Below are 27,656 nucleotides of genomic sequence, written 5' to 3'. Positions count from 1 at the left end.
TTATACAAAATTACACAAGCACTGGTTGAAAAGCATTATTTTACCGTGATGGCCTCTCTTTTAAAGATGATGGAATCTCAGCATTAATGCACGTTTCATTGTACTTATCTGAAATCCTCTACGTTGCCCACACTGTATATATTTTCTTCAAGAAGGTACAAATAACCTTATTTTATCATTATACTTTTATTTCTCATATTATTTAAACATTGCTAACACTGGATAAGCAAATTGGTATCCACAAAAAATATATATTCAGATAAGTACAGAATGTGGAGAAAGAGTTAAGCACCTCTGGACTGTCTAATGCATGAACCAATGCTTTTTGCTGGAGAAAGTTCTATAAGCAATCTAATTTCTGCCTTGAAAGAAGTAACTTTTTTGCACTCAAACTCAGGCTTTAAGCTCTCTAGGGCAGGGTGAGGGAGGAAATAAAGGAAAGAAGCCAGGATCAGTTCATGGATCAGATGGGAGTTGTCCATAGAAGAAGAAGAACCAACAACACACAAATGAGGACACAAACCCCCGAAATCCTCCAGTCGGTGATACCAGCGGCCCTGGCTAATTGTTGTCATGTCTGGATGTCTGTTTGGCACGCATGACGTTCTGCGTGATGGTGGAGAGGGAGGAGCGCGACATGCTGGCTGTCTCCACAATCTCGATGTCCTTGCAAGTGATACAAGCCATGAGCTTCTCCCGTGAAGCGCTGGAGGCAATGAAAAACTCATAGGAAACACCAGCAAGCACAGAGCCCAGCATGGGACCAATCCAGTACACCTAAGAAGTGGACAAGGAGAGGAAAAGTAAGACTATGGGAGATGAGGAGAAACACTAGACACCTATCTTCTGGAACAGTGTCTCACAGTGATCCAGTTGATAGGTGATGCAGTGATGCAGATTTTTCAGTCAGTGAAGTCCATTCCTGTATCCTAAAAAAAGCTCTTCGTATTCCCCCAGCAGCTAAAAATGAATACAGAATTTTAGCAAAGTGTTATTATCTGCCAACCCCAGTGATACAAAGGGCATAGGAGCCAACTCTCCAAAATTATTGGAGGTGCTAAACCCAAAAGAAATTTGCACGCTCTGAACACAAGGAGCTTGTTCAATACTGGGGGTGCTCAAGTAACCACAGAGCCGGCTCCTATGCACAGAGATATATTAAATCAATATGGAATCTATTCCATTAGTCTACAACGTGGCCTACAGATGCTGTGATTTCCAGTGAAGTCATATTAAGGCCTCTCTCCATCTGAAGCCAGAGGGTTCCTTTTCTCACCGCGGACATCACATAGAGCAGAGGTATTCACTGACAGATTTCGAGGGCCACAAAACAAGGGTGGCCTATGGGGGATGCAGAAGGATGTGCAGCCATGGACTTGGGGGAAGCCACTGCTTGCCCTGGAACATTGGCGTTCCTAGGGGGGCTGACACCCGGGGCAGATCGCCGATGCGCCCCGCCCCCCGGGTGCAGCGCTTCCCCCCAGTGCAGCGCTCCCCCCCCCGGCGAAAGGACACCCCACCCCCACCCCGGTGAAAGACCCCCCCCCCGGGTGCACGCCGCTGGGAGGGTGCCGCGCGCCGGTCAGCTTCGTTTCCATGCTCCTTTGCCCTGAAACAGGTTACTTCCTGTTCCGGGGCAGAGGGAGCATGGAAACGAACAAAGCTGACCGGCGCGCGGCACCTCCCCCCAGCGGCGTGCACCCGGGGCGGACCGCCCCCACCGCCCCCCCCCCCCTTGGTAAGCCACTGCCCTGGAATTGGTAGCATGGAATGTTGCTACTATTTGGGTTTCTGCCAGGTACTTGTGACCTGAATTGGCCACTGTTGGAAGCAGGATACTGGGCTAGATGGACCATTGGTCTGACGCAGTATGACTATTCTTATGTTCATGTACAGAGAGGCTGAAAAGCTGAGTCATACGCAAAAGCAGTTGCTCAATGGTAGGGCCAGCCCTAGCACTAGCTGGTTAGGTTTACAGGATATCCCTAATGAATATGCATGAAAGAGATCTGCATGCACACTGCACACTACCTCAGCTTTATTAAAATCTAGTTCGTAAATACTCATTAGGGATTTGTGGCCCTTAAGGACAACCAGCGAATACTGCTGCTACAGGGAAAGGGTGAAGGCTGCTTGGTGTCCCCCCTGATCAAGAGCTCGAGGCAGGCAGTAGCACCTTTAGTCTGGGCAGAGAGAGCCTGACACAGTCAGTAGTACCTTTAGTATGGGCAGAGTGAGCATATCAAAGCTGCCAGCTGCTCCATGAGCAGGAGAGATGCTCTTAACATTGTGAGGGCTGGGTAAAGCAGGCCTTTCTTTTGACTCTGACCCTTGAAATCATTCCTCTGGTGAAAAGCATTTCAAGGCGTGATTAAGGACTGCCCCATGCTGTAGGTTTGAAATGCTGGTAATCCTGGCTTTCAGACACTAGGTTATTACAGAAATAGATGCCCTCTGCTGCATGCATAAGGTGTACAATAAATACACTGGTTGTAGGATCCTAATGAGAATAAATGGTCATAAAAGCTGAAGGATTACAGAGTAGGATTTTGTGCAGTGGTACTATTAATTATTTCTCATACAATATTGTCTCCTCTCCTCTCTTTTCTTTTCTCTCTTTCCTCCATCACTCCTCCTCTTACTCGCCTCCTTTTCTCTCCTTTCTCCACCACTCACCCTTTTGCTACTTTCTACCCTTGCTGCCCTTCTCACTCTCCATCCCAAACAGTGGCATAGTCAGACCTGACTTTTTGGGTGGGCCCAGAGCTAATATGGGTGGGCACTATGTATGTAAGTATGAGTAGTGTTTTTTGGGATCCTACAGAATAATGCCTTAGAATGCACTTGATGATGGATTTCTAAGTAGCCTGCCCAACAGCTGCCCTGCATCAATATAAAACCACATACAAAGTTAATGGAAAAAAAACAATATTTTTAAATATAGTTACATTATGTCATATCAAACTTGAGCAGACATAAGTCTACTACGTAAGTCTACTATAATGGCAAACATTTCTGTAGCCTAGTGTCAGCCCTGTCCTACCCCCTACCCTACCGGATGGTATTCACCCTAGGGTACTGATAGAACTAAAACATGAGCTGGCAGAGCTACTGTTATTGATTTGTAATTTATCCTTAAAATCGAGCGTGGTACCGGAAGATTGGAGGGTGGCCAATGTAACGTCGATATTTAAAAAAGGTTCCAGAGGAGACCCGGGAAATTATAGACTGGTGAGTCTGACGTCGGTACCGGGCAAAATGGTAGAGACTATAATCAAGAACAAAATTACAGAGCACATTCAAAAGCATGGACTAATGGGACAAACTCAAAATGGATTTAGTGAAGGGAAGTCTTGCCTCACCAATCTGCTGCATTTCTTTGAAGGGGTAAACAAACATGTGGACAAAGGTGAGCCGGTTGATATTGTGTATCTAGATTTTTCAGAAGGCGTTTGATAAGGTCCCTCATGAAAGACTACAGAGGAAATTACAGGGACATGGGATTGGAGGTAGTGTCTTACTGTGGATTAAAAACTGGTTGAAAGATAGGAAACAGAGAATAGGATTAAAAGGTCAATATTCGCAATGGAGAAGGGTAGTTAGCGGGATCCAGTGGCGTACCAAGGGGGGGGGGGGAAGGTGGGGGTGGTCCACCCCGGGTGCACGCCGCTGGGGGGTGCTGCGGCACATGCCTGCTCCTCCGAGTTTGCTAAACTTCGCTCTTCGCTGCAGCTCCCTCTGCCCCGGAACAGGTTACTTCCTGTTCCGGGGCAGAGGGAGCTGCAGCGAACGAACGAAGTTTAGTGAACTCGGAGGAGCAGGCGCGTGCCGCGGCACCCCCCCTAGCGGCGTGCACCCGGGGGGGTGTAATTTCATTGGGGGGGGAGGTGTCATCTAGCGGGGGGCGCGCATCTGTGCTCCGCCCCAGGTGCCATCCAGGCCAGGAACGCCACTGGCGGGGTCCCTCAGGGATCGGTGCTGGGACCTCTGCTTTTTAACATATTCATAAATGACCTAGAGAGGGGGGTAACTAGTGAGGTAATCAAATTTGCCGATGACACAAACTTATTCAAAGTAGTCAAATCGCGGGAAGATTGTGAGACTGGGATACTGGGCGTCTAAATGGCAGATGACGTTTAATGTGAACAAGTGCAAGGCGATGCATGTGGGAAAGAGGAACCCAAACTATAACTACATCATGCAAGGTTCAGCGTTGGGAGTCACGGATCGAGAAAGGGATTTAGGTGTCATAGTTGATGATACATTGAAAACTTCTGCTCAATGTGCTGCTGCGGCTAGGAAAGCGAATAGAATGTTGGGTATCATTAGGAAAGAGACCAGAGGCAGAGCTGAGACAGAAGGGAAGACAGTCTGAAGCGCCGTTCACCTTCACTGCTGACGCCGGACCACGAGGTAACAAGTTTTAAATTACAGCCGGCACTTAGGAAGGCGAGGGGCTGCCAGAGGACAGGTCGTGCTTGCACTCGGAGGGGAGAGAGAGAGAGGGAGGGAGGCGCGGGGGTCTGGAACTCAGAGGAGAGGGAGGGCATGAAACTCGGAGAGGAGGGGGGAGGGAGGGGGTCCTGGAACTAGAAGAGGAGGGGGGCGGTCCTGGAACTCGAAGGGGAGGGGTGCCTGGAACTCAGAGGAGAGGAAGGGAGAGAAGTAAGGGGGCTGGAACCTTGCTAGCTCTGAGGGAGGGAGGGGGCGTGGAACCTTGCTAGCTCCCGTTTCATTTCTGTCAGAAACGGGCCTCTTTTACTAGTCTAATATATAATCCAGTCTTGCTCCTTTCTCTCTCTTTTCATTCCACCTTCCCTTCTCTTGCTCCACTACCCTTTCCCTCTCCTGGCTTTTCTATAGCAGCCAGTAATATGGCTTTTAGCTCTTCCTCCCATTGGCAGCCTATGCCAGCTGACTCTAAACCTGGCTCATACTTCTCATCCATATATACAATATCCAAGAATAACACTTAAAAAATAGTGAATATGTGTTCAGCAACATATATCAAACAAGTTACTTATCTTTTTATGAGACCAAGGTTATTATTTTTTTTTATTTAGATTTTGCTCACACCTTTTTCAGTAGTAGCTCAAGGTGAGTTACATTCAGGTACACTGGATATTTCTCTGTCCCAGGAGGGCTCACAATTTAAGTTTGTACCTGAGGCAATGGAGGGTTAAGTGACTTGCCCAAGATCACAAAGAGCAGCAGTGGGATTTGAACTGGCCACCTCTGGATTGCGAGACTGGTGCGCTAACCACTAGGCCACTCCTCCACTCCATTCTATATTTTCTAAGATGGCGTCAGGTGGTGGAGTTTGCCTTGCCCGTTGTTAGGTAATACCCACTGAAGAAGCCATTTAGAGCGGCAAAACTTAAATCCTTGTTGGGGTTTTGTTCTTTTTTGCATGGACATCCTTGAATCTCATCATTGGACTACAACTTTGGTCTCATAAAAGGATAAGTAACTTGTTTGATATAAGTTTATATTTAGACCAAGTGCAGTATATGCCTCTGTTATGCTGGACTGATGTGCAATGGTTGAGAAAAGAGTGCCTGGATATGATTTCAAAATTGCTTTGGGGCACTGCTTTATTTCTGAGCACACATTCACTATTCTCAGATATTGTATATATACTTTTTAATGAATTTACAGTTTTATCTTGGTGTTATTGATACTGTTTGAATATTTCCTCCTATTTTTTTTTTTTACTCTTCTGGGTTCATTCTTCTCTTGCCAGTTCGTAGGACTCAGATCTTTCTGGAGCTAGCCTTTGTGCTGGCTTGTGGCTGCCTATGAGAAATGTCACTTTGGCAACATTAACCTGTTACTCTTCTGGCATTCCAAAAGGATTGCTGCTCACCCAGTGGTACTCCCAGATTCCAGTGACGATGGCTGGCCCAAGGGATCTTGCAGGGTTCATGCTTCCCCCAGAGAACGAGCCCTGGAGAGAACAGAACAGAAACATGAGGTCTCAGCAAACAGAAAACAGGAAGCAACTACGACCCATGGTGGGGTGCGCCAAGGGTATATGGACCGGGTCTGTCATAGGAGATGTTAGTAGGATTGAAAAAAAAGAAAGGGGGAGGCTAGTCCTGTACAAACCAAATGTGCCAAATCTAATCCTGAACTCCCTGCTATGCTGTATTGTGAGGATCTTGCTACTGAGTGGCTAACAAATGATAGTCAATGAATTTTAGATTAAATTACGGAAATTTCCGATCTGAGGAAGAAGGGCAACCTTCGAAAGCTAATCAAGAAATGTATTAAGTTATGTCCAATAAAAAAGGTATCATCTTATTTCCTTTTCCATGTTTTATTTTGTTTGATTTCTATTGATAACCTGAAGAGTGGACTAACACGGCTACCACACTCCTCTACTTAAGATTAAATTACAAAATCATATTGACTATTGCAACTTACTGTTCTTGGAAAGAGGATGGGATTTTGATAAACTGCCTTTTTGTTTTTATATATTATATACAGGTACTTATTTTGTACCTGGGGTAATGGAGGGTTGAGTGTTCACAGTCACAGGGAGCTGCAGTGGGAACTGAACTGAAAGTTCCCCTGGCTTTCAGGCTGCTGCACTAACCATTAGGCCACTGCTCTGTTGATAACAGTCTTGAAAGACAGTGGCTGACTCAGAACATACTGGCTAGGTTGTTGACTAGTAAAAGCAAGAAGGAGCACATTAGCTGCACTGGCTTTTTGTTAAGGTACACTGTCAATTTCAATCACTCCGGTGTGCAAGACAGAGGCATGCCTGATGCCACATTGTTTGGCAAGATGATTGTTTGGGTGCCTAGATGAACCCTACAATCTTCACAGAGGGCTTTTGGAGCTCTTATTAGTATCTGCTGTATTGTTCAAGCTGCTGAGTGGTGGATACTTGGAATGCCCTCCCGCGGGAGGTGGTGGAGATGAAAACGGTAACGGAATTCAAAAATGCGTGGGATAAACATAAAGGAATCCTGTTCAGAAGGAATGGATCCTCAGAAGCTTAGCGGAGATTGGGTGGCAGCACCGGTGGTTTGGAGGCGGGGCTAGTGCTGGGCAGACTTCTACGGTCTGCGCCCTGAAAATGGCAGATACAAATCAAGGTAAGTTATACACATAAAGTAGCACATATGAGTTTATCTTGTTGGGCAGACTGGATGGACCGTACAGGTCTTTCTCTGCCGTCATCTACTATGATATCTCACTAGACAATCTCTGTGCTATGGTATCTGTGCGATCTGTTTTCTGCTTACAGAACAGCACTGGGTGTGTGTCTTGAGTCAAAATTTTCTTTTCATACTCAAATTACTGCACTAGCCAAGGTGTCTTTTTATGTATTGTGAAACATCCAATGTATTAGACCTTTGTTTGATCCTATGGATTGTGGCAGAGACAGGGGGTCTCCAATTAGGAAGGGCAAGTTAAGAGGTTTTCTCTCCATAGAATTCCCGGAGCACTTAGAAAATCCGGGTCAAGACAGAAGGCCCCTTAAGTATAATGTTCAAGAGCAGGAAGGAACATCTACAAATGAGAACCCCTAAAGGAACATGAGGATCAGGGTTGCCATATAAAAAAAAAATTCCGACCCAAAACAGCCCAAAACCCACCCAAAAACCGCACACACCCCACCCCCGATGTCATCACCCCGCCCCCGCCGTCATCAACCCCGCCCCTTCCGTCATCACCCCCGCCCCCGCCATCAGCCCCACCCCCACAGTCATCGCCCCGCCCAATACGTCGGCAAACCCCGCCCAAAACGTCATAAACCCCGCCTGTCACCATTAGCCCCACCCCCGCCGGCCGAAAAACCGCCCCAAAACCCACCCAAAAAACCCAAAACCAGCCCAAAAAACCGCAACCCACCGCGGGCAAAAGTTTCCTGCGGCGGGTTGCGGAAAACTGCCCAATTGGGCGGGAAAACCGCCCATCTGGCAACCCTGGACTGAGGATTTTTAATCCTGGGGAAGGCATAAGAGGTGCAATCCAGTTTATTCTTGGCCAATAAGAAACCCAGGCAGAAGGGCCCAATCAGAGAAAGGTAGACTAAGAGGTAGAGCTTTTAAGGGCCATCTTCCCTGGATACAGGAGGAGGGGAAGAAGCTTACAGAGGACACTGAAATGGTGTGGGACATTGAGGAGGAAGAAGAAGAAGAAGAATTAATGGATAGTACTGAATGGGCCAGCCAAGAGGACATGGAGATTGAACCTTTTTGAAACTTAAATTGAGTTTTTCTTTTTTTTTTTTTTTTGCTTCTGTTTCTATTTCTTTTGAATGAAGGCCAGTTGGGAAGGTAACTGACTGAGGAAGTGGCTAGTGGCCTTCCTCCCTTTTCCCTGCTTGTGCTCCTTGGGCAGGAAAAGGTTTTTGGAAATGGAAACTTGTACTTTGACTTTTGAAAAGGTACGCGGAGCCGTGGCCAGGCCAAAGGGGAGAGCTCAAAACTGAAAATGGCATCCCAGAATAGCAAAACGCAGGAAACTCTGATGCACGAATATGCAGGTAGGCCTCCTTGAGGTCCAATGCCATTAGAAAAGATGTACATTTCCAAAAAAAGCAAACATCCATGAGCAACACGTCCCCCTTTCCTTTCTCTCCCATTCATGCGCAGCATGCCCCGCCCCCTCTCCTCTCCATCCCTTCTATCCTTGTGCTGTATTTCCCACTTTTCCTTTCCTCCCTCCATGTACATCCCCTCCATGAACCCATGCTCCATCCACCTTTTTTTTACAGCCCCCTCCCTCTCTCCACCCACCCAAATGACTCCATCCATCCATCCATCTCCCCTCCCCTCCAGCCCTGAGTCAGGGTACCCTCCCTGGACCTACCTTAATGTATCCTGGTGGTTTAGTAGCCTCTTTGGGGCAGGGAAGAACCCCACTCTTTCCTGCCCGCTGCCGCTGACCTGCTTACTGCCACCACTTCTTCAAAATGGCTGCCGAGACTTTAAGTGGCGGCCTTGCAAGAGTCTTGCAAGGCCACCACTTGAAGTCTTGGCAGCCATTTTGAAGAAGCGACAGCAGGAAGCAGGTCAGCAGCAGGAGGCAGGAAAGAGTGAGGTTCTTTCCAGCCCCAAAAAGGGTACTAGACCACCAGGGTTTGCTAAGGTAGGTTCCGGGAAGACACCCTGAGGCTCAGAGGAAGACCAGCCAGCCCGCCTGCCCAGCCCAGAAATCTGGACAAATAACATAGTAGATGATGGCAGAAAAAGACCTGCATGGTCCATCCAGTCTGCCCAACAAGATAAACTCATATGTGCTACTTTTTGTGTATACCTTACCTTGATTTGTATCTGCCATTTTCAGGGCACAGACCGTAGAAGTCTGCCCAGCACTAGCCCCATGGGTGGGCTTCAAAAAACACTCGAACCCCCAACATTCCCCTGAAAAGGAGGACATGTCTGAGGAAATCGCGACATATGGTAATCCTATCCCTGTCACAAGAAATAAGCCTAGTTTTATAAATTTGTACTTTTGATTTTCGTGTTGTCTTTCCTTAGAAAATCAGAACTACAAGTCCATAAATGCACTTGGGGCTAGAGCCAAGACTGGACGTGGAGCCACCTGGCAACCCTAGATGAATTACCTCCAAGAAGTAATTTCAGTTCATGTGTTGAAACAAAAAGCAGGACAGTTCCTTACTGAGGTCAGTGCTCCTGCTGTCAGGGAGAAGCCAATGGCCAGGCTCCCTGGCTCCCCCAGCTCTCGCCGCCGGTGATCCTCCACTGCGAATATGGTGAACACCAGCTGGAAGGTAGAGAACAATTCCATTCCCAGAGCATGTCCAGCGTTGCAATCACTCCGGACCTGGAGGGACAAATAACCGATCACCAGAAGTACAAGGGCTGACACCATAATCCTGAAATAGTGTTAGCAGGAGATAAATGAGCCTGACGATCATGAAGTAGCCAATCAGTGCTAGGACCAGCTTTTGGTGTGTCTGGGGCAGATATTTATAATTACACTCTCTGCCTCTTGATTTACCAATGTCTGTATACAGCACAATGCTCTATCTCCTTTGGCAGCAGAGAAATGGCTCCAGTATAACATCCTTTCTCTCTCCCCTTCTGCCCACCTTTTTCGGTTCTCTTCACTCCTGCCTAGCATGTCTGTTTCTCTGTTCCTTTCCCTACCTTTCTCTGCTGTACCCTATGTCCTATATCCCCCTTTTCCCCCTCCAGACATTCCTTACCCTACCTCCTGCTTTCTCTCCTAATCCAGTAGCCCCTCTTACTAAATACCATAGGAAAACAGTCAAATTATTTTGGATTTAACTTTTCAGTAGTAGCTCAAGGTGAGTTACATAGGTATTTCCCTGTCCTTGGAGGCCCCAATATTCCAAAAGCATGTAACCAGGCAGGAGATGCTCCTGCCCCATTAAATGGCACTCAGCACCCTGGCCACTGATATTTGGTGGCACTTAACCAGGCTGAATATTACCCTATACGTTTGTATGTGAGATAATGGAATGTAAAATGGAACCAAAAGACCTCTCTCAGATGGTGTCCACAGCAAAGTCTTTATTCAAAACCATAAAATCAGCGACCCGACACGAGTCGTGTTTCAGCCCTATCGGCCTGCATCAGGGGTCTAGGAATTTGTTAGACAGAATATGTCAAGCCTCTCAAGACTTGTTAACTTAAAGTCTCAATATTTTGGAGTATAACCTTGGCACACCAGCGCACACCTGAAGTCTCTTTTATTTTCTGAAGTTTCCTTTATTGCATAAACATATAGAAAATTTACTCACAGTCAGACGTTCAGAAGTGTGGCCCCAGGGCACAGAGACTCCGTAATTCTGAGAGCTGTATCAGTGATTGTAGGTAGAAATCTGAAGAGAGGCAGCTTTATTGCAGAGGTGAGAAAATAGTTGAGCAGGTAGAAGTATCTCAGAGCTGGGTGACTGGAAGGTGCAATATTATTATTATTATTATTTATTGCATTTGTATCCCACATTTTCCCACCTCTTTGCAGGCTCAATGTGGCTTACAGTAATCATTAGGAAGATATATTCAAGGTAAAAAACCAAGTTCATTCCAAGGAGTGAAGCAGGACAAGTGCTGCCTGAAGCAAGATGGAGAATGCCTCATGGCGAGGGGAAGGAAGAGGCTAAGAAGGGTTCACACAGGCCCAGGGAGGAGGAGGTAAATAGACCAATGGGGACACAGCCTGCCATCGGGTAGCAAGAGGTGGTCCTAGAGGACAGCCTTTGATTGGAGAGAAAGGTCGTACCTGGCTGACCTCTCAGGACAGAGATAGTAAGAATGACCAGGAAATTATAGCAGGTAGACAAAGAAGCCAAGGTTGGCTGAGAAAGAGAGGAGGTGTGGGCCGTAGCACAAATCAATCATAACAGTTCTTGTACAGACAAGCAAGTGTGGCTGCATTGCTTGTGAACTACATTACACACAATGCATTGCTCACGTATCTTTGTAGCAATGAAAATCCTTAGAAATGTGAATAACAGTAAAAGCGTTAAACACATTTTGGGATCACATTATAAACTAGTGCGAGGCTGTCAGAGGACAGAACAGAATATATTCCTAGAGCAGTTGGATTACAGCCAAATCTCATGTGGTTTCTGAACATAGTGGGTACAGTTTCTCAGCTTCAGGGTGGAGGCATCTGCAGTGGGTGTTGCTACATCCATCTGAGAGAGGTCTTTTGGCTCCATTTTGTTCGCTTGGTGTTTGATCTTCAGTGGATCATTTACCTTCTGTTGAGATAATGGAGAGTTGCATGACTTGCTCAAATCACTAGAAGCCACGGTCAGATTCAAACCCCGGCTTCCCTAGGTAGTGCTCTAACCACTAGGCTACTCCTCCACTTTGTTGTTGCCTCATTAAGAGTGACATCAACTGCCTCTATTATAAGGCATTTTGAAGTAACACAAAACCATGCTAAAAAGACCTTCACAAAGACCTTCACAAACATGCCATAGCAAAACAACACTAGCTGCCAGAATTCAAAGAATAAAAACCCTATAAGAAAAGGCAACATATTCCATTAGGTCCTAAAACACCAATACACCTACTATTTTGTGAACACAGAAAATGCTGCACTCAGCAACCCCATCTATGCAATAAGTACTGTGAAAATGGAAAGAAAGAATTGAAAGTCTGTGCTTTACAAAAATACATAACTTAGAAATTAGCTTTTAAGTAGAATGTAGGTCTAGCTAACCACAAACTTGATCATTACAATCTTTTAATGGGAGAAACTGTCTGCTTTCTGTACAACAAGAAATAACAAGATCTGCTGTTTAAAGATAGATGTTAATGATCACTCTGGAGGTGGCACCAGAAAATTCCACCAACTAGTGGGCCAGTTGGTACCAGCATGAAAGTCTAGACATCATTTGAGACAAAATCCTTCTGTATTCCTGAGATAACCATGACCTCATGATGCTGAGCATCTTATCTTGTATTTCTCATTAATGTCTGTATCATCATGACATGACGGCTTTTGCCTACAAAACTCTGTGCTTTGAGGCTCATTTTCAGTGGCACTAATTGGCCATTTCTGACAATTAGATTGCTTTCAATATCAACCCCAAACAGCACAGACCCTTAATGAATATAGAATCAGTGATTACAAATTTGAAATAGAAATATACAGACAAAAACAGAACTTTTTTGTTTTGGCTTAGTTTTCTTGATTTGCTGTCCACTTAACATCTTCCTCCCTTCCTGTTCCCTACAAACAAAAGAGAACTAGAGGATAGCAGAATGGAGTACCTCCCTCCTCTTTCCTGCTTGCTGTTAAGATTGGATAAACTGGATGAGGAAACTGAGGACTATTCTCTGCTGCCTGGGGGGCTGATGCAGAAAGCTGCTGAAGGCAGAAACACATAGTTTTTATGTTTTTATTAAAGAGATCATGATCAGATAAACAACCACAGAGAATGGTTACATCATCAGAAAAACAGAGCTAGAATTCATAAGAACATACGAATAGCCATACTGCGTCAGACCAATGGTCCATCTAGCCCAGCATCCTGCTTCCAACACTGGCCAATCCAGGTCTGAAGTACCTGTCAGAAACCCAATTAGTAGAAACATTCCATGCTACCAATCCCAGGGCAAGCAGTGACTTCCCCCATGCCCATCTCAATTCAACTTTCAGAAGCAGTAATACATAACCATTGCACTCCCTTCCCCCTCCCTCTAGAAACATATGGTTTTACCAAGAGGTCTGCAACCACATTAATGGCCCCACAATGCAGAAAAAGGTTCCATGCAGAAGTTAACTTGCATGGTAGACACTTATACACAGCATATTAAAATGTATGGTGATAAGGCTATTAGCTATTCTGCCACAATTCAGAGAGCTACACAGAAAATTGTAAGGTGAGTTTAGATGAGCACAACACAAGAAATTTACCATCAGGTCAGTAGGCATAGAAGGGTTAGTTGACAAGAAAAAAAAGTTGTTGGGTCTCTACTCCCCTTCCCAACCAGAAAAATTTCTAAAATCCCTGGTAGTCTAGTAGCCCCCAACCCCACCCTTCCTCAACCCATGCCCCTGACACATGAAGAAATGCCCTGGTAGCCTAGTAGCCCCTAACCCAAACCCCCCACACCTGTCACATAAACATAACCCTGTTAGTCTAGTGCCCCCTCCTAACATAAAAAAATAAATCCCTAGTAGTCTAGTGTACCCCCTCCATAAACTCCCCAGATTCTTTCCATGCACCTCATATCAAAAGGCAGGAATGATGCCCATTTGCTCCTGCCTCAGGTGCTGCCATCATTCAGATCTAGTATAGCGTGTAAGCCTCTCCTGTGTGGGAACATATTCTATGGCTTTGGTTTGAAGGAGATGGTGGACTTCCTTCTGTAATAAACTGAGATGGGTGGAAGGAGATTTGGTTCATGATAAAAGTCAATCTGGGAGTATGGCTGGTGAATGTGAGGTGCAGGGGTGTAACCAGAAGTTAAATTTTTTTTGGGGGGGGGAGGAGGAGCCCAGATGTGGACTGAGGGGGCCGCATATTTCCTCTCAGCCTTCCCCCCCCTCCCCCATACACACCATTTAAATCTTGTCTTTACTGGTGGGAATACCCGAGCCCCACCAGCCAAAAAGGTCTACTTCCCAAGTCCCTGCCCATGCTGCCTGAGCAGCACAGAAGTTCATGGCATTCTTCAGCCACTAATGCTGGCACTCCCGCATATGCTCATTTCAGTCACTGAACTGAGCATTTGTGAAAATGCCAGCATCGGCAGCTGAAGCATGTCACCAACTTAAGCACTGTTCAGGCAGCATAGGCAGGGACTCAGGCAGTGGCCCTCTTTGGCTGGCAGTGCTTGGGCATCCCCACCAACCATTAAACTGGTGCTGCAATTTTGGAGGGGGCTTGAGCCCAAAGTGGGGAGCCCGGGCCCCTGAGACCCCCTTGTGGCTATGCCCCTAGTGAGATGGTACCCCTCCCAAATTATGGATAGCACCCATGAGTACATCATGATCTCCTGCCAAGCCAGTAGGAAATTTTGAAATCTGCCCTACACAGGTAAGACAGAATGAGTGTTCTGTAGAGACTGTAGGCATGGAGCGTAGATAAAAAGAAAGCTGCTGCTTAAACTGAACAGGAGCCACTTGCTTAGGTTGAAGCTTTTCTCTTTGCCTTGATTTTAGAGCAACCATACATTGAGCTTACTGAGGTTGTTTTTGGTAGTAACATCTTTTGTTGTACTAATGAGCAGCATAGCCAGACCTACTATTTTGAGTGGACCCACTGTTAAATTGGGTGGGCTTTCCAACACCCCCCACCTTTAGCTCAGCATTTCCTCTGTCCTCTTCCCCCCCCCCCCCCAAAGACCAGCATCTGTCCCCTCCTTGAATCTACTCAGTATGCTTCAGAGGCAACCCAGCAGCCTCAGCAATTCACCTTTGCTGTGTGCTCTGGCCCACACAGTCTTCTCTCTGCCACGTCCCACCAGTGAGGAAACAAGAAGTGACATCAGCGAGGGAGGAACATGGTAGAGGGAAGCCTGCGGGGGCTGGTGCAGGCAGTGAAGATGAATCACTGTGGCCACTAGGATACTTCTGAGGTACACCTGGGAGATTCAGGGTGGGGGCAGATACCGGGCCATTCGTAGAGAAGAGGAAGAGAGAGGAGTGAGACGCTGCTGTTGGATGGGCCTGAGACAAGAATGGGTGGGCCTGTGCCCACCTAGGCCCACCTGTAGCTACACCACTGGTACTAATAACCATGTTGGTACTGCTTGAAAGAAGCAGGCCTGACAAAGGTAGTTGGTGCAGCAGGGGTGTAGCCTTGGGTGGGGTGGGTGGGTATCACTGCCTGACAAAGATGATAAGGGAGGGAAGAAAACTTGCAGCTTGCCCGTGGGGAAGGGAAAAAATCTGCAGTATGCCAGCCGGTAGCTACCCTTGGGTCTAGCATCTCCCCTTCACTGCTGCATCCAAAATCTCTCCCTCTTTCCTCCCCTGAGTCCAACATTTCTCCATCTCTCTTCCTTCCCTCCCCTCAGTCCTGGGTCCAACATCTCTCTTCTTTTTCTTCCCTCAGTCCTCAGTCCAACATCTCTTGCCTATGCCTGTATGGATCTGTGTCAGCTGCAAGAGTTGGGGAGAAGAGAGAGTCATCCACCCCACCCAATCCTAGGATTTATAACCTAGCAGTGGTGTGACAAGGGCAGCATGCTTACTCTGGTGGCAAGGTGACCTGCTGCAGACTGGGGCACGGTGAGGTAGAATATTCCTGCAGCAAAGGTTGCACCCAGGCATTGTGCCATCATATAGGCCAAACAATGCAACAAGTCCAGCTTGCGAGTACAGAGGAAGGCCACAGTGACTGCTGGGTTCACCTGGGCACCGCTGATTTCACCAAAGCAGTGTAGTAGGCCCACGGCAGCCAGTCCTGCTGCTAGTGCTGTCTGCAAGGCTGGTGGGGCTGTGTTATCTGCACTGGGTGCTGAAGACCCCAAGATCACCAAGACAAGCATCAGCGTGCCTAGTGCTTCCACCAGCACACAGCACCAGAACCGCCGACTCTGTAGATCCTAAAAAAGATGGAGAAGATATGTCAGAACCACACAAGCATATCAAATGATTGTCATGATTATCACAGGAGTGTGACTGGATCTGACTCATAAGAACATAAGAATAGCCACACTGGGTTAGACCAATGGTCCATCTAGCCCCGTATCCTGCTTCCAGCAGTGACCAATCCAAGTCACAAGTACCTGGCAGAAACCCAATTAGTAGCAACATTCCATGCTACCAATCCCAGGGCAAGAAGTGGCTTCACCATGTCTATCTCAATAACAGACTATGGACTTTTCCTCCAAGAACTTGTCCAACCCTTTTTTAAACCCATATACGCTAACTGCTGTTCCTACGTCCTCTCCAGAGCTTAACTATTTTTTGAGTGAAAAAATGTTTTCTCCTATCTGTTTTAAAAGTATTCCATGCAATTTCATTGAGTGCCCTTTGGTCTTTGTACTTTTTGAATGAGTGAAAAATTACCTCCACCCGCTCCACACCACTCAGGATTTGTAAACCTCAATCATGTCCGCACTCAGCCATCTTTTTTCCAAACTGAAGAGCCCTAACCTGATTAGCCTTTCTTCATATGGGCACAGTTCCAGCCCGTCTATCATTTTGGTCGCTCTTCTTTGAACCTTTTCCAAGTCCACCATATCTTTTTTGGAATATGGCAACCAGAATTGAACGCAATACTCAAGGTGAGGTCACACCATGGAGCAAAACAGAGGCATTATAACATTTTGGTCTTATTTTGCATCCCTCTCTTAATAATTCCTAGCATCCTGTTTGCCCTTTTGGCCGCCGCTGCACACTGGGCAGAAGATTTCAGTGTATTGCCTACAATGACACATAGATCTTTTTCTTGAATGTTGACTCCTGAAGTGGACCCTAGCATCAGATAACTATGATTCGGATTATTCTTCCCAATGTGCATAACTTTGCATTTGTCCAAATTAAATTTCATCTGTCACCGTGGAAACCAGACTGCAGAGTACCACAAGGATCACCACTACCACCGATCCTTTTCAACCTCATGATGATTCCACTAGCCAAGACCCTATCCACCCAAGGCCTTAACCCATTTATCTATGCTGACGACGTTACATTATACAGTACATCCCCTTCAAACATGATCTGACAGAAATTACCAACAAAATCAAGCTCAGCTTAAACATCATGAACTCATGGGCAAATGCATTCCAATTAAAACTCAATACAGAAAAAAACACACTGTCTCATCATCTCATCCTAATACAATATATACAAACCCACAAACATTAATACCCCAGGATACGCCCTCCCTATCTCAGACAGCCTGAAAATTCTCAGAGTAACAATCGACCGTAACCTCTCACTAGAGTCCCAAGCGAAATCCACCATAAAGAAAATGTTTTTCTCAATGTGGAAACTCAAACGCGTGAAACCATTCTTCCCGAGGGAACTATTTCGTAACCTGATAAAGTCAATGGTACTAAGCCACACAGACTACTGTAATGGAATCTATGCGGGATGCAAGGATCAAATTATAAAGAAACTTCAGACCGCCCAAAACAGAGCAGCCAGGCTTATTTTTGGAAAAGCGCGTTTTGACAGCACCAAGCCACTCTGAGAAAAACTGCACTGGCTACCAATCAAAGAACATATCACTTTCAAAATCTGCACGACTGTTCATAAAATTATTTACTGCGAGGCACCAGGATACATGACAGACCTTATCGACCTGCCATCCAGAAACACCACAAAATCAGCACGATCATACCTAAACCTCCATTACTCAAACAGCAAATACAAATCCACCTATGCATCCAGCTTTTCCTACTTAAGTGCACAACTATGGAATGCACTACCAAAAGCAGTAAAAAATACACTCAACCACCTAAATTTCCGGAAAGCACTAAAGACAGACCTGTTCAGAAGAGCATACCCCACTGACCCAACATAAAAATACTTGGATACCTGTGACACAACGTAACCAAAGACCGTAATGGACATTACCTGACTCTTCCTCCCCCTTTCTAATTTCCCCCCAATTATGCCTATCACACATGTACCTCATTCTACCACAACATCACCTTGTGCATTCGTTACACATTGTATTTGTTCAGACCGGAACCAGCTAACGCCATAAACGGAACTATGTAAGCCACATTGAGCCTTCAAAAAGGTGGGAAAATGTGGGATACAAATGCAACAAATAAATAAAATAAAATTTAGATGCCCAGTCTTCCAGTTTCCTAAGGTCTTGCTGCAATTTTTCACAATCAGCATGCGTTTTGGTGGGTGTTTTGTGAGTCAGTCCTGATTTTGAAACTTACATCCCATTGTACTCAGATATTTAAAGGTATGCTTCTTCCATTGTAAATCAGCAGGACAATCCCAGAATGCATCAGAAAGAGGGATATGGGGAGAGCAGGATACCATAACTGGCATAAAGGCTCTCCTCAGAAGCTGGGTCACATTACATCTGTTTTATTGATGCAATACTGGTACTTATGACATTCCATTTTTGTGAGCAACACTGTGCATGGGGAAGGCTAGTGTAAATTACTATACAAGACTTGTGCAAAAATAAAAATACACAGTTCCTCTTTTTAATAATTAGCCCATGTTATATTATAGTGATGTTGCTCCAGGAGACCAGCTCTCATGTTGTGTGGTGAAGAATTGTGGTAAAGTAGGGTCATCATTCAATCTTTCTCTTCTCTAGAACAGACAAATGAAGGAGGAAAGAGTTGAGGGCAACCAACAGAACAGAAACTCACAAGTATACTTGACGATTTGGAACTAAAGACTATCAACCCAATATATAAACTCTGCAGTTCAAATTTTAAAATACTGGCCACAGCATGTAAATCATCCACAAAATTCAACACCACTATTTGTAGAAGTTCTGAGAAAAGAGATGATTTAAGGATTGGGGATAAAAGAGAAATTGTAGGTTTATTAATAAAGAGACAGTTTGCATTTAAAAAAATAATCTAACTTTATAAACCAGTTATTGTAAAAACCCTTTTCCCCATAGTTTTAAACTTGCACTTTCTGCTAGAGATAGAAACTTAACTGTCACACCCTATAGCATTAACAGAAGGCACATCAAGGCCTAGTTCAGTCTTCATACCCACCCAACCCTAGTACATCTCTTCATTTATAGTCAGTTATTCTAAATAAAATAACAAGAGAGGAGTTTTCATTACAGAGTTTTAATTACATTTCATTACCTTCTGAGGAGCACACACTAAATAAATCACACAATATACCAACATACCATATAATCTTAAGGCTCTTTATATTAGTCTAATATCCTTAGTACCTTAAAAAGTTTTAATTAATTAAACAACTCAATAATACTAAGATACAGATAACAGTCCAGCAGTGAGAGAGGTGCTGTTCAGTGTTTTGTACTGAGTGTCACATATATGATTATCTCCCAGTTGGCGAGAGGTTATATGTGTGTGCTTGATGCAAAGAGCTTCTAGCTCTTAGAGAATGAGTCCGTTCTCTTGAGGCTAGAATAGCAGACTTGGAGGCGCTGAGGGAGACTGAGAAGTATATAGAAGAGACTTGCAGGGATATTGTAGAAAAGTCCCACCTCCAGTTTAATAGCCCCTGCTCTGCCTTGGAGAAGGGAGGTCTCCTAAAAGGAGAGAATCACCTTGGTGAAGTAGCCAGGATCTGGGGATGCAATATCCTCTTGCACAGAGGACGTGTCTCCAGGAGATTCTGCCCAGGAGGAAAGGGTTAGGACATCTGTTGTAGTTGGTGATTCAATCATTAGGCATGTAGATAGCTGGGTGGCTGGTGGACCTGAGGATCGACTTGTCACTTGCCTGCCTAGTGTGACAGTGGCAGACCTCACGCATTGACTAGATAGGATTTTAGATAGTGCTGGGCAGGAGGAGCCAGCTGTCTTGCTACATGTGAGTACCAATAACAGGAAAATGTGGGAGGAAGGTTCTGGAAGGCAAATTTAAGCTCTTAAGTAGAAAGCTAAAATCCAGATCCTCCAGGATAGCATTTTCAGAAACGCTTCCCAACCCATGTGGAAGACCCAAAAAGTTCAAGGGTAGCATTTTCAGAAATGCTTCCCATCCCGCATGCAGTACATCTTCAAATCTCTGCTTAAAGCCCACCTCTTCAATGTCGCCTTCGGCACCTAACCTCTACACCTCTACCCAGGAAATCTAGACTGCCCAACTTGACATTTCGTTCTTTAGATTGTAAGCTCATTTGAGCAGGGACCGTCCTTCTTTGTTTATTTTGTACAGCGCTGCGTAACCCTAGTAGCGCTCTAGAAATGTTAAGTAGTAGTAGTAGTAGTAGTAAGTAGGCAGAGCTCCAAAGTCTAAATACGTGGTTGAAAGGATGGTGCAGAGATGAGGGATTTAGGTTTGCTAGGAACTGGGCAACATTCAGGGAAAGGGGGGCCTATTAAGAAAGGATGGACTCCACCTTAACTGGGATGGAACCAAAATGGGAGGGAGAGTCATCGACAGTCATCCAGCAGTGCATGATTCGATGTGGAGTATCCTACTGAAACAAAACATTTAAGGAATCCCAATAGCTTTGAAAACAACGTACGACCACCTAAACTTCCAGAAATTACTAAATTACTAAAGACTAACCTGTTTGAAAAGGCATACCCTACCGATCCAACCTAAATGCCTGATCTCTTCAACACAACAAAAGTAAAGTACGTAATGGACATAACAGAACTCTTCCACTGACTGTTCCACATGAACTTTATATTACCACAACATCACTTTGTATTTGTTCACACCGGAGTCTGCGAACGCCTCTCCGGTACTATGTAAGCCACATTGAGCCTGCAAATATGTGGGAAAATGTGGGATACAAATGTAACAAATAAATAAATAAATAGAGAGGCTTCAACAACGGTGAAAGAAAGCCAGGAGTGTTTAAGGGAAGAGCAGATTAAAGGATGCAAATTATCACTGTCAACTTCTAAGCAGCTTGTAGATGCAAAGAAAAACCATAATTTGAAGTGTCTATAAACAAATGCTAGATGGGATGAGTTAAGCACTAAATGAAGAGGTAGATATAATAGGCATCTCAGAGACATGGTGGAAGGAGGACAGTCAATGGGACACTGTGTTAACTGGGTACAAATTATATTGTAATGATAGAGTGCATCAAATTGGAGGGGGGGGGGGGTTGCACTATATGTTAAAGAGGGAATTGAGTCAAACAAAATAAACATTCTACATGAAACAGATAGCACATGGAATCCTTATGGATAGAAATTCCATGTGTGAAGAGAAGGAGTATACTGGTAGGGCTGAACTACAGTCCGCCAGGACAGAATGAACAGACAGATGAAGAAATGTTTATATAATTAGAAAAGTTTGCAAACTGAGTAACAGTATAATAAAGGGTGATTTCAATTACCCCAGTATTGACTGGATAGATGTTACATCAGGGAGCGCTAAAGAGGTAAAATTCCTAGCTGTAATAAATGACTGCTTCTTGGAGCAACTGGTCCAAGAGGGGGAGTTATTTTAGATTTAGTCCTTAGTGGAATGAAAGTATGAAAGATAATGGTGTTGAATCCGCTGGGAAACAATGATTATAACAAGATCAAATCTGAGCTACTATCTGGAGTGACGTCACAAAGGAAATCTACTTAGCAGCAGTGATAAAATGAGTGAAATGGTTAAAAAGAAACTAAAATGATTAAGACTACAAACTACAAAGATTAGGACTTTAAGTTAGGCATGGACATTGTATAAAAAAGCCAGCATGGTTAAAAGGTGAAGTGAAAGAGTTTATTAGAGCCAAAAGAACATCCTTCAAAGAATGGAAAAAGGATCCAAATGAAGAAAAGAAGAAGAAGTAATATAAGCACTGGCAAGTTAAATGCAAATATTAATAAAGAAAGCTAAAAGAATACAAAGAGAAACTTGCCACAGAGGCAAAAACTCATAGTATCAACTTTTTCAGGTACATCAAAAGCAGAAATCCTGTGAGGGCATATGTGGGACCATTAGACCATTGAGGTGCAAAAGGGGCACTCAGGGAGGACAAGGCCATAGTACACAGACTGAATGAATTATTTCTTTCAGACTTTATGGAAAAAGATGGAAGAGATCTACCTGTATCAGAAATGGTTTTCAAGGGTGACGATGCAGAGGAACTGAGAGAAATCTTGGTGAACCTGGAAGATGTACTGAGCCAAATCGACAAATTAAAGAGTAATAAATCACTTGGACCGCATGGCATGCACCATAGGCTACTGAAAGAACTCAAACTTGAAATTTCTGATCTGCTGTTAGTGACTTTGTAATGCCAATTTTTGAAAAAGGTCCCAAGGTGATCCGGGAAATTACAGACCGGTAAACCTGACTTCAGAGCCGGGCAAAATAGTGGAAACTATTAGAAAGAATAAAATTACAGAACACAAATAAACATGGTTTAATGGGACAGAGTCAGCATGGACTCTCTCAAAGGTGACAAAGTTCCTCATGAGAGACTCCTGAGAAAATTAAACAGTCATTGGATAGGAGTCTGGATTAGGAACTGGTTGACGGGCAGACGCCAGAGGGTGGTGGTAAATGGAGTTCGCTCGGAGGAGAGAAAGGTGAGTAGTGGAGTGCCTCAGGGATCGGTGCTGGGGCCAATTCTATTCAATATATTTGTGAGTGATATTGCCGAAGGCTTACAAGGTAAAGTTTGCCTTTTTGCGGATGACACCAAGATTTGCAACAGACTGGACACCCCGGAGGGAGTGGAAAGCATGAAAAAGGATCTGTGGAAGCTAGAAGAATGGTCTAAGGTTTGGCAAATAAAATTCAATGCAAAGTGATGCACTTAGGGAATAGAAATCCACGGGAGACGTATATGTTAGGCGGTGAGAGTCTGATAGGTATGGATGGGGAGAGGGATCTTGGGGTGATAGTATCTGAGGACCTGAAGGTGACGAAACAGTGTGACAAGGCGGTGGCTGTAGCTAGAAGGTTGCTAGGCTGTATAGAGAGAGGTGTGACCAGCAGAAGAAAAGAGGTTTTAATACTCCTGTATAAGACGTTGGTGAGGCCCCACCTGGATTATTGTGTTCAGTTTTGGAGGCCTTATCTTGCGAAGGATGTTAAAAAAATGGAAGCGGTGCAAAGAAAAGCTACGAGAATGGTATGGGATTTGCATTGCAAGACGTATGAGGAGAGACTTGTTGACCTGAACATGTATACCCTGGAGGAAAGGAGAAACAGGGGTGATATGATACAGTCGTTCAAATATTTGAAAGGTATTAATCCGCAAACGAACCTTTTCCGGAGATGGGAAGGCGGTAGAACTAGAGGACGTGAAATGAGATTGAAGGGGGGGCAGACTCAAGAAAAATGTCAGGAAGTATTTTTTCACGGAGAGAGTGGTGGATGCTTGGAATGCCTTCCCGCGGGAGGTGGTGAAGAGGAAAACGGTAACGGAATTCAAACATGGATAAACATAAAGGAATCCTGCTCTGAAGGAAGGGATCCCCAGAAGCTTAGCCGGTGGTGGGAGGCAAGGCTGGTGGTTGGGAGGTGGGGATAGTGCTGGGCAGACTTATACGGTCTGTGCCAGAGCCGGTGGTGGGAGGCGGGGCTGGTGGTTGGGAGGCAGGGATAGTGCTGGGCAGACTTATACGGTCTGTGCCCTGAAAAAGACAGGTACAAATCAAGGTAAGGTATACACAAAAAATGGCACATGTGAGTTTGTCTTGTTGGGCAGACTGGGTGGACCATGCAGGTCTTTTTCTGCCGTCATCTACTATGTTACTATGTATGAGTCAATGCTCTGTTGTAGATGAGGAATTGGTTATTGGACAGAAAGAGAGGGTAGGGTTAAACCACACTCTTTCCAAAAGACATCACACAATGTGATACCTGCCAGTGAGCCTTCTCTGGAGTAGCCCCACACTCTGGAATGCACTCCCTGAAAGGCTTCACTCAATGCTCGACTATCTTTACTTCAGGAAGCAGGTGAAAGCTTGGCTGTTCGACCAGGCCTTTAATGGATGAAGTAACTAACTTGCTAGTCACACCACACACACAAGGAATGACACCGGCTGCACATACAGTAGCAGGATATGTTTATCCAGTCCAACCCTAGCTAAGATAATTTTCAAGCACCTTTCTGACCTCATGTGTAACTTCCTTAAATTAGTCCCCTTATTTTCTAACCCCTGTTATTCTATCTTATCTATATGTTCCATTTTGCTCACACCTTGTGCTATGTATTAAAAGTTTTATTGCATATTGTGTTGACATTGTAAAGTAGCATACCATGCCATACTTTGTATTATTATTTGAACATTTTTACTGCAGTAATTGTCTATTGCTTATGTTTGACTACTTCTTGCTGTACACTACCTTGAGTAAATTCCTTCAAAAAGGCAGTTCATAAATCCTAATAAATAAATAAATGGCCATTTTTCTCAATGGAGGAGGGTGAATAGCGGAGTGCTGCAGGGATCTGTACAGGGATCGGAGGTACTTAACATATTTATAAATGATCTGAAAATTGGAACGACATGTGAGGTGATTAAATCTGCAGATGCCACAAAACTATTCAAAGCAGTTAAAAACACGTGCAGACTGTGAAAAATCGCAGGAAGACCTTATGAAATTGGAAGACTGGATAGCCAAATGGCAGATGAAACTTAATGTGGACAAATGCAGTGATACACATTGGGAAGAATAATCCAAATCATAGTTACCTGATGATAGGGTTCACCTTGGGAGTCAACACCCAAGAAAAAGATCTAGGTGTCATTGTAAACACTACACTGAAATCTTCTGCCCAGTGTGTGGCGGCCGCCAAAAAAGCAAAGAGGATGCTAGAAATTATTAGGAAAGGGAAGCAAAATAAGACCAAGAATATTATAATGCCTCTGTATCACTCCATGATGCGACCTCATCTTGAGTATTGCGTTCACTTCTGGTCACTGTATCTTGAAAAAGATATAGCGGAATTAGAAAAGGTTCAGGTTCAAAGAACAGTGATCAAAATTATAAAGGGGATGGAACTCCTCTCATAGGAGGAAAGACTAAAGAAGTTAGGGCTCTTCAGCTTAGAAAAGAGATGGCTCAGGGGGAATATGATTGAGGTCTATAAAATCCTGAGTGGTGTAGAACGGGTAAAAGTGAATTGATTTTTCACTCTTTCAAAAAATACAAAGACCAGGGGCCACTCAATGAAATTACATGAAAATACTTTTAAAAGAAATAGGAGGAAATATTTTTTCACTCAAAGAATAGTTAAGCTTTGGAACTCTTTGCCAGAGGATGGGGTAACAGTGGTTAGCGCATATGGGTTTAAAAAAAGGTTTGGACAAGTTCCTGGAGGAAAATTCCACAGTTTTCTATTGAGATAGACATGGAGGAAGCCACTGCTTGCCCTGGCATTGGTTGCTATTAATTGGGTTTCTACCTAATACTTGTGACCTAGACTGGCCACTGTTGGAAACAGGATATTGGGCTACATGGACCATTGGTCTGACCCAGTAATGCTATTCTTATGTTAAGTGATGGTGCAAAAGATACATCTACAGTGTAACTGCCTGCCCTGCAAGATTGAAACATGAGATTGCAGCAGCAGCAGCAACGGCAGTGAAAAAGAGGGTAGCTGACTCCCATAGGAGGGTGACAGATACTGCTATGTATGTAATATATACATAGTAGATGACGTCAGAAAAAGACCTGCATGGTCCATCCAGTCTGCCCAACAAGATAAACTCATATGTGCTACTTTTTGTGTATACCCTACCTTGATTTGTACCTGTCAGTAGGGTTAAATAAACAGAAGGGTGATAGGAGGGACTTAAGGGGGAATTGTCAACATGGGCTACCGTTAAGATGTGTTATTTTACTGTTATGCTCAGTTTTTAGTACCTAGGTCTCATTGTCTAAAATTGGACCTGGGCTAAAATAGCATGGATTAGTGGTAAAATAACATGTCTGAACAGTAGCCCATGTTGATAACTATGCTCCTTAGATGATAAGCCATTTTGAGCAGAAAGATAATTCAAGCACCTGAATTGTTAATTTGCTTTGGATTTGGATTTCAAAAAGGCAACTAATTAAATCTAAAATCAAATTCCAGATACTGCAGATCGATAGACATGGTACATACTATAGCAATATAGAGATGATGTAGTCAAAGAGACTGTAAAATCTTTTATTTAGGGATGTAGTTATCAACGTGGGCTACTGTTAGCATGTGTTATTATACCACTAACTTGCTTATTTTAGCACAGCCAACGGCACAACAGTAGACCACATTTATAATTCCCTTCTTATCCAAGAAAACAGATGTTATAATCCATGCTTCAACTGATAGAGATACTGTAGCAATAAATTAAGAAGGTATAAGAGTTACTGTAGACAGCTATTAGAAACAAAGAAAACTGCCACTGAGATGTATTAACTTTATAGACGATAACTTTATAAAGAAGAGAGAGTTCCATGCATTCAGAGAATAAAGACACTAGGAGATTCACATAATAAAGTCATAGTGGGTGCTGTTTCTATTCAAAGCAAAATAAATGAAATGAAATAGAAAAAAAAAACATGTAAGGCTTCCATTTGCTGCCTTAACATTCAGCACTGACTGAAAGCTGCCAGAGCCAGGGGCAGAAGAAGATGCTGTCCCAAAATAAGTTGTAAAGTTCCGGAGGAAAGAGCTCTGAGATGACCAAAACCATTAGCTGCAAAATGTAGTGGACCACCAGATCCATGTCCTGACCAACTCTGTTCCCCAAATGGCATCAGCAACCAGGGAGGTTGTGGGGGCAAGAGCGGAAATTGGTTTGTTTGCCACCTCCAAAAACTGAAGTGTTCTGATGACCAAAACTGCTTCTCCCCCCCCACCCAAGTCCCTTAGCCTCTGAAATCCCAACAGAGCATAGCAAAGTGGAAACTTGAAAAGGGAAGTAGCTGTCTACCATCACTTACCTCCTTTAAGGTCATTCTGTCTCAGCCTGGCTCGGCAGCAGCTCTGGATCTGAAAGGAAGAAGTGAGAATGGAGATGCTCAATTGGAGGAACCCTACCCCTCCCCCCTTAGGAGCGAGGCACCACCTAAAAAGGATCAGTACCTCTTGATTCAGCATAGGAGCTGCATCCCTCATACCCTCCCATTTTCTCCACCTCCCACTCTAATGCAAGCCTTCTGTAGATGAAAGATCTGTCTTCTGCTGAGATAAAGAGAGAAAGATGCTGGGCAGAGTGCCAACAGCCACCTCTTCTCTCTACAAGCTCTATGATCCTACCTTTTGCACATTGCCTTCCGGCTATTTAACATGATCTGGTGCGGGAGGTAATGGTGCTGGGGCTGCTTGATAACAGTGATCATAATATGATCGGATTTGATATTAGCTTTGAAGTAAGATACATAGGAAATCAAATACATTAGCATTTAACTTTAAAAAAGGAGACTGTGATAAAATGAGAAGAACAGTGAAAAAAAAAATTAGAGGAGCGACTATGAGGGTCAAAATTTTACATCAGGCTGTTCAGAAACACCATCCTGGAAGCCCAGGCCAAATATATTCCGAATATTGAAATAGGAGGACAGAAGACCAAATGACAGCCGGCATGGTTAAAAAGTGAGGTGAAGGAAGCTATTAGAGCTAAAAGAAAATCCTTCAGAAAATGG

The 27,656-nt window shown here is 44.4% G+C and overlaps 1 protein-coding gene across 3 annotated transcripts; it reads right to left on the bottom strand.

Moving 5' to 3' along the window:
* Positions 1–209: 209 nt before the first annotated feature.
* MIP (major intrinsic protein of lens fiber) lies at positions 210–27,004 on the bottom strand. Of its 3 annotated transcripts, none has more exons than XM_030195237.1 (5): positions 26,955–27,004; positions 15,669–16,022; positions 9,643–9,807; positions 5,867–5,947; positions 210–777 (listed from the first exon to the last, which is right to left on the bottom strand). In XM_030195237.1, exons 1-5 carry the CDS (start codon positions 26,967–26,969, stop codon positions 562–564), a joined length of 831 nt encoding a protein of 276 aa, XP_030051097.1. In that variant the 5' UTR covers positions 26,970–27,004; the 3' UTR covers positions 210–561. The 3 variants fall into 3 exon arrangements, with proteins under 3 accessions (XP_030051097.1, XP_030051099.1, XP_030051098.1); XM_030195239.1 differs by having other exon boundaries at positions 15,828–16,022; XM_030195238.1 differs by lacking the exon at positions 5,867–5,947.
* Between the last annotated feature and the right edge of the window lie 652 nt (positions 27,005–27,656).

The sequence above is a fragment of the Microcaecilia unicolor genome, chromosome 3 (genome assembly GCF_901765095.1).
Source record: "Microcaecilia unicolor chromosome 3, aMicUni1.1, whole genome shotgun sequence".
Taxonomy (NCBI): Eukaryota; Metazoa; Chordata; class Amphibia; order Gymnophiona; family Siphonopidae; genus Microcaecilia; species Microcaecilia unicolor.
The sequence above is the reverse complement of the archived record's forward strand: the minus strand, read 5'-3'. Positions and strand labels throughout refer to the sequence as shown.

Excerpts from the sequence above, each read along its gene's own strand:
- MIP (XM_030195237.1), bottom strand. Across the intron at positions 5,948-9,642 it reads CAGCAGGAGCACTGACCTCA|GGCTCGTTCTCTGGGGGAAG; the intron begins GTAAGGAACTGT and ends TGTTCTCTCCAG. Across the intron at positions 778-5,866 it reads GAATCTGGGAGTACCACTGG|GTGTACTGGATTGGTCCCAT; the intron begins GTGAGCAGCAAT and ends TCCACTTCTTAG.